Source organism: Aplysia californica, unplaced genomic scaffold (assembly GCF_000002075.1).
Source record: "Aplysia californica isolate F4 #8 unplaced genomic scaffold, AplCal3.0 scaffold00030, whole genome shotgun sequence".
Lineage (NCBI taxonomy): Eukaryota > Metazoa > Mollusca > Gastropoda > Aplysiida > Aplysiidae > Aplysia > Aplysia californica.
This window is the reverse complement of record NW_004797300.1, coordinates 1,837,232-1,847,603: the sequence shown is the minus strand read 5'-3', so window position 1 is coordinate 1,847,603 and position 10,372 is coordinate 1,837,232. Positions and strand designations below refer to the sequence as shown.

The following is a 10,372-nucleotide window of genomic DNA, read 5'->3' as shown; positions in this document are numbered from 1 at the left end:
TTATTATTATTATTATAATGATTATGGAGACAGTAGAGAGAAATAGACACACTGTGGTTTTTAGTTTTCTCCTGATTGTACTTGGGTAGGTAAATGTTCTACCTGAGTGGAGTAGACGTCATGTGATGACCTGATACCCTACCCTAGCTATCACAGCAGACGAAAGCTGGTAACTTTTATGTCATTAGCTACTGTTGGTTAGTTGTTTCTTTTTAAACTAAGATGGTAGAATCCCTTGTCACGGTCGACTTCATTTGAACTCACTTGTGACGCTTCTGCCTTCTTCGTCGGCAAACAAAGAAAATGACGGCCAAAATTATCCCAACAGCCACAAGAGAGCAGATGACAGCTAAGACAATAACAACAACATTGCCATCGTCACTGTCAACTGAAAAAAAAATTGAATACAACGGTCAATGATACAACCCATACGTAGTCTACCCCCGTTAAAGCGAAAAATATCTATGACAATCCATCATGCTCATACTCCACAAATATTCCACCTGATTCTGATAAATCAGTGTCTCCACTTTTCAAAACAAACATGTATGACATGTAAAAGTAAAAACAAAATTCCAACACTTTAAAATAAAATTCGTATTCATTCTTTTGCTTGATAAATCATCAACAAAATACTATGAAAGAGTAGAAGCAGAAAGGTCAGAAAAATACAGGTGACACCTAGATGACGATTTTCTCTCGATTGTCTGGTCTTGTTTATGTCAGCAAACAGATAAAGTGCTTTTTCTTTTATCCCAGAAGAGGGCTTCCGTATTTTAAAAAACCCCAGAAACTCCTCCAGTCAGCTGAAAGTGAATCTACATAGACTATCTCTTGTGAAACTCAACAGAGGGAACACATGGCGTGGGTAGCATGAGACTGAAACTGAAAGGTAATTCACTTCCTCAGAACTGCAAAGGTCTATCTGAAATTTTTGGCCTTTTTGAGTTACCAGGACCATGCGATCAAAAACTAAATGTTCTGTTTGCTGTATCAAAAACGTAAGAATATTAGGAGTCGTTATAAAGATATTCAAAAAGCTTGACATGATGTGAAACTCTCAAATTTCTCAAAATTAGGTGCTGTGCAGATAAAACGTTTGTAATTCTGAGATAGCAATTTGTAGATTTGACCCCTGGCTTTGCTTGCCAGGATGTCAGGCTCATAAGAAAATACATCTTTTTCGTCACCGCAATTAATTGCAAGTGGGCAGCTCATAATCGTTGGTGGGGGTGGAATCAAAGGAGGGTGGAATAAATAAGCCTGCTCATGGTACTAAAATAGAACAAACTTAGATCAATAGAAATAAACAAATTTAAACATTTTTTAAATAAACAAAATTCCACTATCATCGATTACACAAAGCTACAGCGAGCACCTAGCACACCTCTGTAATCGGCCAAAACATAGACGATTAGGCGAGGAGTGAGGCAAGGACGTGTTATGTCACCAGACCTCTTTAACATGTACAGTGAAACAATCGATAGAAACATAGAAGAATGTCCAGGCCTCAAAGTAAATGGAGAAAAGATTAATAACATCAGGTACGCAGATGACACTGTTTTAATAGCAGGCTCCGAAAAGGACCTTCAATTATGCTTCTAGATACTGTTGTAACAGAAAATGAACGTAGAGGATTATTGTTGAATGTAAAGAAAACAGAGTGTATGGTAATATCCAAAAAGCAGCAAATCCTAGTTGTAATCTCATTAGCAAAGGAGAAAAGATCAAACAAGTCCAACAGTTTAAACATCAAGGATATAATAATGATACCTGATGCCAAATTTTAATGTTCCACAGAAATAAAACGGAGAATTACAATGACTAAGGCTAGTTTCAATAAAATGAGCCCAATCATGAAAAATAGAAAAATCTCAATGAACACCAAAATGAAAGTCCTGAAATGCTATGTTTGGTCAACTCTTCTATATGGCTGTGAATTCTGGACAATCACTAAAGACAGTGAAAATAAAATAGAAGCAACAGAAATGTGGTTTCTTAGGAGACTGCTAAGAGTATCGTGGAGGGAAAAGAAATCAAACAAGGTAGTGCTTGATGAAGCCCGCGTGGGACGCTCAAAATTAAAAACAATCAAAGAACAACAAATGCAGTTTTTGGGACACCTGAATAGACATAAGGGTTTTGAACATCTAGCTCTTACTGGAAACATTGAAGGCAAACGAGGCAGGGGTAGGCCCAGAACAACCTACTTAGGGAACCTAAACAAATGGGTAACAGGGAAAGATCAGGGAAACGTAGCCTTTTTGAGAGCATCCGAGCAAAGGGATGAATGGAGAACCATGATCGCCGATTTCTGTCGCAGATCTGGCACTGGATGATGATGATGATGATGATGATGATGATGATGATGATGATGATGATGATGATGATGATGATGATGATGATGATAGATGACGTATTTCCGCAATTTAATTTTGTCGTCTTCGAGGGCTTCCCTCACCAGTAGACTAGATCAAAGATTCTCTACTCTTTGACTAGATCTCACTTTGGCGGGCCCGCTTTGCTGCCAAGCACGCGATGGGCTACGTCACATGATTTCATCGCCGACAGCTTGGGCTTTGTGTGTGTGTGTGTGTGTGTGTGTGTGTGCGTGCGCCCGCTTCTGTGCGTGCGTGTGTGTGTGTGTGTGTGTGTGTGTGTACGTGCGCTTGTGTGTGTGCGTGTGTGTGTGTGTGTGTGTGTGTGTGTGTGTGTGTGTGTGTGTGTGTGTGTGTGTGTTTGTGTGCAACTTTAAGGAGAAGGTAAAATTATGGAACGAGCATTGCTGAGATTGTTTATAAAAGATAACACAAATTTTTTTTTTTTTAATGAAAATAAAAAAAACAGGGCGAGATTTAGGTTTAGTTAACAGTTTACAGGCGAAGGAAACCCAAGAGTCATGGTGGAAACCCCGGAGGACGTCGAAAATAGATGACGGAAATACGCCGTCTATATTTGGGCCTATCACAAAGAAGTGCTAGGTGCTCGCTGCAGCTTCATGTTTACCGATACCCTGCAGAAATCTTGCTTGCAGTACATATATACATAAATACACCACAACGCAGACAGCCCATGCTGAAGAACATAGAAGTGGTAAGTCGCAATATAAGCTTTCAAAGTTTGGAGCAGGAGAAAGAAGTTAAAACCTAAGAAAACCCAGAGAAAATCGACCAACTGTTACCATTAGGTGTTGTTCCAAAGACAGAATCATCGTTTAAGTAATCCACACAGCCAGCGCCGTTGCACACGATAAGGAGGACTCTGTTGAAGAAACAAGCACACAGTAATTCAGCTCCTTTTATACGGAAAGTCTTTCTCAACATCAGGAAGTAATTGTTGCAGTATTATGGTTTTACCCTAATGTTTTGGCTGATTAATAGAAGCCAAGAGAAACTACTGTTCGAGCTCGATGAGAGTTATTCAATAAAAGAGTCTTTGCACTTTGCGAATAGCGGCTAATCAACATGGTGCGGTGGTGTTCTGAGTCTTGTGTTCATATTAAGGTGTCTGTGGTCTATCCTATTTGATATCGACAATCCACACCTTTACTACAGTAATGATATCACACACACTGTGTCCTTATTATTAATTTAGAGATAGGTGTCATCAGTTGTATTAGATATAGGGAGTTCAACACCTGTGAGATATCTGCAAAACAAAGTATGTGCGCCTGTGTCTGTTGAGGTGTGGGTGGGGTGACTTTTGAGGTATACCCTTCCTTCCTCCTTTTTTTTATTCATTGAGAATGTTTTTCCGGTCCTGAAAACTTCCTTTCAACCCACTACTCAAGACGGACAAATACTCCTTTACGCAACATGACGGGTCTTATGCTTTTTTTCTTGAATGAAACCAACACCCAAAAAACAAGTGTTTTACAAACGGCGCTCGCAACTGTATAAGGTCATGTGAGCGCACAGGACACTTTAAACATTTTCGGTAGGTATGAAACCAAAATTTTGCCCAGGTGGCAGTCGAAGCCTACTATTTGTCGATTTTGGACCACCAATGGATCTTTAAAATGCGCAATTTGCCCACGGGACCTCCGAGATTTTTCGCCCTTATCTGAGAAGAACAGGTGTTAGATCTTGCTTACTACTCGGGGATGCAGTTGAGGCCTAGGAGAAGCAGTAGAAAGGCTGAGGAAAGAGTCAGGAGCCCAGAGGAGGGGGCAAAGCCGTAGGCACTTCAGTGAACGCGCTCCCTACAGCGTGATTCGGCTTCAGAAAGTCCCATTGAGTTTTGTTTCCGGACATGACGTCTCATCGCGACGGTGGGTTCAAACTTCCCATATTTTTGTTTAATTTTGGGGACCAACGTTCAAGTCCGAAACATGTCTTTAAAGACCTTTGGATGGCCTTGAAAACGCTTTTTTCCAGGTCGATGTGCGACTAATGAGTATTGAGATATTTCAAGTTGAAAAAAAGACAATTTATAACCATTGCTTTTTATAAAGATTCTCGTCATAGTTTTTTCAAACTGCCCTCGTTGATAAACCATTCTTTGTTCTTCCAGAAAACGTCTAAATGGTTATGGAAGAAGTCTCACCTTGGCTAGTGAAGTTTTACCCCGTTATCAACCAAATCCGCGAAAACCTAGCTGAACCCTTCCACCGTGACATAGCGCCGAGCCGTGACGTCACGCATTTTGCGCCTTGAGCTCTTCAATGTTTGAAATGTACGAGACAGGGAAATACATCACCAAGAGATTGTTTTACTTCAATTTGAAAAGTTAATCAATTTGGTAATGCTTTATAATCACTGACCTTACATTGTGCCTTATTTCATTCAATAGTATGAACAAAACGAGACTTTTTAGACCCAAGTATTTCCTTTTCACTGAGCTCCCCCCTCCCTCCTTTGTTCCCCTGCCTCAAGCCTTTCATTGCGTGGGGCCTAGATCTCGTATGAAGAGGCCAAACTCGTGTTGTTAACAAAGTCAAAATTAAATTGAGGCGCCTATCAAAGTACCTTATGCAATTGTTTGCTTGATAAAGTTTCTGGGTCTAATGTTAGTAGATCTACTTATTCAGAGTTTAATTGTTTTCTGTCGCATGAACTAAAACGAAAAAAGCTATGAACTGGAATGTGGGATCCGCTGCATACTACCCCCCCCCCCTTCTCTGTCTGTCTGTCTCTCTCTCTCTCTCTCTCTTCTCTCTCTCTCTCTGTATGTGTGTGTGTGTGTGTGTGTGTGTGTGTGTGTGTGTGTGTGTGTGTGTGCGTGCGTGTGCGTGTGTGTGTGTGCGCGCGCGTGAGTGTGTCTTCGTGTGTTTCCACTCCCCTCTTATTTTCATAACTCTACCTCTCTTTTCTTCTCCGTCCCACATTACTTGCTCTTCAACTTCACACATTCTGTCTACATTATACATGTATCCTTCTTGTCGTCTTATTTCTCTCATAATCACTACCGCCGCCATCCTTCCACGACTCATGCTTTTATCAGTAGTGTAAGCCTTTTACTCTTTTCCACAAATAAAACAAACCTGAAAAAGGATGCCAGTTGCAAAAAAGTGAGCTCTATTGCTCCTCAGTTCTTACTTTACTTTATTTTTTCCTTCCTCTGGTATCCTTAAGATGTCTAGGGGAGGTGCAAGTTTCGATCCTGTGCTAGGTGTGTAGCATCTGTGATAGATATGTTAATCATTTATGTTGTTCCACGACCTTTTTAACCCCATCCAGTCAGATCTTTTTTGGTCTTCCTCTTGATTTAAAGCCGGATTCGTGGGTGTTGTAAGCTCTAGCCGCTAGTTGTTTCTGGGGCATTCCGGTTAGATGTCCGAACCATTTGACTCTTTGATGCTCTAATAAATTTACTACTAGTAGAAGTATGGTCTCGTTCCTTATGAAGTTACCCCTGGTGGTGTTGGTGGGTTTTTTTTCGGAGACACCTAATTTTGGCTGCATTGATTTTTCGTTTTCATGCCTTGTTTAGAGACCATGTTCGGCACTGGTATGTTAACGTTGGTATGAAGATTGTATTGATGAAATGGGATTTCACTTCTGTTGGGATGTTCTTGTCACTGCATTTGCCTTCATAGTTCTTGTTTATTTTTCTTTGTCCATACGCCTATCTAGTGTGAAGATGCTTCCCAAATATTTAAATTCCTCTACCTGTTGGAGTTGTCCTCCGTCAATACGAATGTTGAGTTTCCCTGGGTTTTTTTCTAGCTTTCATAACTTCTGTTTTTGAAATGGAGATTTTCATGTTTAGGTGTTTACATTCCTCATTTAGTTTTGTGGTGTGTTTTTGTGATTCCTCTTCATCTGTATTTAATGTGCTGTGGTTATCAGCAAATAGAATCTTGTTCAGTTCATTGATGTTGTCATTAGCTGCTTTCGTGATCTTATCCTCGTAAGTGATGAATAGACGCGGAGAGAGAACACACTCTTGTCTCACCCCAGACGTGATGGGGAAACAGTCCGATAGTCCTTTTGTTGATCTTATGGCCCACAGGCTGTTTTTATAAAGTGCCACGATGTTCTCCTGTAATAGTCTTGTTACCTCTAAGACTTCCCAAAGTTGACATCTATTTACCCTGTTGTGGTCCACGAAGATGACATTGAGGTCTTGTCATGTCCAATGACAGGCTCACACAACTGTCCTAATGCAAAACAAGTATCAGTACAGCCCCTGCCATTTCTAAAGCCAAACTGGGATTTACTGAGTTGAGTCTCTACAACTGGTCTCATTCTCATTTCCAGTTTCTGGGCAAACGTTTTGCCCACATCGCTGAGAAGGGATATTCCTCTTTAGGCTCCATAGTCATTTGTTACCTTTCTTTTTCCAAATAGGTACAACGACAGCTCGTTGCCAGTCATCGGGTGTTGTTTTTGTCGTCCAGGCCAGGTGAAATATCCTCCATAGCCAGAGTTCTCCGATATGGCCGTATAGTTTGATCTCTTCTGCTGTGACGTTTTCAACGCCTATCGCTTTGTTTGTGGGGCTTTTCTTTCTAACATATTGGCTTTCACTCAGCAGTAGTGATGTATGTAAGATTGAAACTGTTTTCAATTTTAATCATTTTCCCCCAATAGCAAGTTAAAGAACTCTTTAAAACAAAATGAGTGACGTTTTTCTTTTGATAATCGGACCATTATTATGGAAAGTGTGCCCGTTTCTTTCTTCTTCTTTTTTTGTTGTGGATAACAAGCATCGGACTCTCGACGTCACTCTTATGACGTAATTAAACGGTAAATAGAATTTTACTCACAATGTACTTGATTTTTATGTTTATATATTGATTTTACTTAAAACAACAAACAAAATGATACTTCAATGGTTACGATACTACTATTATTAAGGATTTTATGACGTTTTGAAACAAAATTTCGAGTTTTGGTGACACAAAATGCAGCGCAAAAATTTGGCCAAATCAGGGCGAAAATTGATTCACGAAAAACGGTCCCTGCTTCTGAACTAACAAAGATAGCACAAAAGTTTAAAAAGCTCTGAAAACAGAAAGCCAAGCTCTTTTCTATAATTCTAATTTTAGTGCCCTTGGAGAATTTTGAAAACTTCACAGCAGCGTGTAAGGAGGTGAGGGGGTGGGGGTAGAAACTGAAGATGAAAGAAGACGACAGAACATTGCTAGAGAGCAGGAAAAGAGATGCAAGGAGAATATTTTAGAGGAGAAAAGGTTCTGTCTCTCTCCGAATTCAAACAACGGGCCTATTGAATAAGAAACGAACACTTTAACCTCTAGGCCACGAGAGCCCCCCCCCCCCCCCCCCTCAACCCTCCCTTCCTGACGTCAATAGAAAGACTCTAACTGAGTGAGAGGCGAGCACCGTATCCTGTGAATTCAACACGAGAGATTTTTTAGAGGGACATTATTGTCCCTATTAAGCTAGTACATTACAACTGTGTCCTCTAGAAAACAAGCAGAGAACTTATACAAATACATGATTTCATATAATATTATAAATACCTTAGGAACTGTATCTGAGTGAAACGGATGAGACACCATGTCACAAATGGTCAGGTGACAAGTAGCATTATGAACTTAAGATGGCTGCCAGGGAAACATACAAGTAAACAGTTTAAACGTTACAAAGTTTAAAAAGTTAAAAAGTTAAAGAACTCACTGAAAGTCTTCTCTAGAAGGAAGTGGGCCATTGCAGAAGTCAGTGCCGGTATCAGAGCATGAGTTATTCTCCCCAACTGTGAATACATATTGTCTCTCTGGCCGTCCTGGAAAAAAAAGACGTAAAATGCAAAAGTGCTTGATAGGTTGTTTTTTTTCTAAACCAAATACGAGGGCTGCGAAGACTTGTCCAAAAATGATTCATTTCCCAAACTGATTCAAAAACTATTGATATAACACAACGAGTAGCTCACTTGAAATTGCAAACACAGTTACATTTTTATAAACTGGTTTCTGTTTTATATCATAGACTGTTTCTTCTGCACATAAAATGTTCGGCCCCCATTTCTTCAAATTGTTCCCCTACGGTTCTGCTTTCGAAAGACCCTTTCAACTTTAAAGAGCCCTCATTAGTTGGTCTGTCTTCTCGTCCTTACAGAGGCCTTGTTAATGTTGGTTGATCCTTTCACTCTTACAGAGGAATTGTTAGTTGGCGTTTCACCCTTACAGAGATCTTGTTAGTTGATCCTTTCATCCTTACAGAGATCTTGTTAGTTGATCCTTTCATCCTTAGAGACCTTGTTAGTTGATCTTTCCATCCTTACTTTCACACTTACAAAGTCTCCTCTTATGTTTTGTTTTTGTATTAGAATGTACTACATCCTTCCTAAACATAAATACCACATATATATATATATATATATATATATATATATATATATATATATATATATATATATATATATATATATATATATATATATATATATATAAAAAGATCAGTTTCAGTTTGGTAAGAATTTCACGGAATGTGCAACTGCACAAAGTGATTTAAGGGCGCAATATTCAAATTGGGTTTTTTCATGTTAGTTTACAGTATAGCTTGGTTTTACTTTGTAAATAGTTTGAAATTCAAAGTAAAAATTCAGTTTTAAAAATAGTTGGCCTAATTCACATTTCTAAAAAAAATGCAAGCTATATTCTGGAGTAAAGATCAATAGTCTTTACAAAATTCAGAATTATATTGGGACCACCGATGGAGAACAAATTCTCTCTTCTTTTATTTGTGTTCCCTTGCTAGATCTCAAGGGTAGTTGACTTCTTTTTTCTCCAACCTGTAGTGCAACTGAGTTTTAAATTGACACAGGTACAAGTAAGTAGATACATTTGAGTGGCTTTTTTTCTATTGGCGTAATACACCCACATCACAACAACTTCAATTGTTCAGGAGAAGGGCTTTCAATTCTGCCTGTCAGGGCCTACATGGGCAGAGAGATACAATATCCCAGCAGAAAAACTGCGATACTCAATGAAAAATTATCACCCACTCGGCAATCGAACAGAAATCTCCTGAGTGCGACAGCAAGGTACTTAACCATTTCACCACAGACACCTGTCATTTGAGTGTACTGTTTAGATTAGTTTTAGAACGGCGCTCGCAACTGCATAAGGTCAAATGAGCGCCAAGGGGTGGATGTCAACAGAAAAGTCCAAAAGGGGAATCAGGCTTACTCTGCTCACCTCTCTAGCCTCAACAGCACAAAATCTGCTCCAACTATCAAGGCACCCCGGAAATGGAAGTTCACGAGAGAGTGACAAACATACACAACTAGTAGGGAAAAATGACGACAGTAAGGATGGGGAAAGAAAAAGCAGCAGTCCCCCTATCTTGTTCCGGCACAGTATGAGCATGACATTGATAAATCAGCACATTAACAATAAACAGTGCATAAGAACATGTTAATATCCCCCCTTTGGGAATGGCCTGGAGACAACTTCAGTCGGTAATACTGCCCTAGGGGATGTGGGGGGGGGGGGCATTTGAGTGTGGCACTCCACTTCTTTACTGATGTAGCCTTTTTCCTATTGTAGTGTAGAGGGCCTATCCTTCCCCGCTGACCCACTGGGGGGAGTTTATATAACTAAATTTGTTTCTCCCCCACCACCAATTCCGGCCGTACTTAACAGATCCTGGTGCCAGCCCCGCGGAGTTGCTCGGCACATGCCAGTAAATCCTTCCTTCTTAGCCTCGGCCCATGTCTTCAAACTGTCCACATCCACTGCCCGCTTTCTACGGCCTGAAAAAGAAAACCATTTACAACAGATTAGGAAGTTGAAGACAGTGACATTGATGAAAAAATGACATTCTTCAAATAACTTTTGAGAAAATGTGTTCCACACCTTCATCGACACAATTTTGACCATTAATGACTTGGGCTGTTTCAACCCTGCAGAGTGGGATACAACATCCCGGCAGACGGACAACGTGCCAGTTCACAGAATGAACAG

The 10,372-nt window shown here is 40.0% G+C and overlaps 1 protein-coding gene across 1 annotated transcript in view; it reads right to left on the bottom strand.

Annotated features, from left to right (window-relative positions):
* The window catches only part of LOC101846943 (phosphatidylinositol phosphatase PTPRQ), a 65,002-nt gene that overhangs the window by 20,249 nt on the left and 34,381 nt on the right, over positions 1 to 10,372 (bottom strand). The window contains exons 17-20 of the mRNA XM_005091479.3: positions 10,045 to 10,161; positions 8,085 to 8,190; positions 3,182 to 3,261; positions 265 to 388 (exon numbers count right to left, since the gene is read on the bottom strand). Of these exons, the coding sequence (XP_005091536.1) occupies positions 265 to 388; positions 3,182 to 3,261; positions 8,085 to 8,190; positions 10,045 to 10,161 (427 nt within the window). The remainder of the gene's footprint in view (positions 1 to 264; positions 389 to 3,181; positions 3,262 to 8,084; positions 8,191 to 10,044; positions 10,162 to 10,372) is intronic.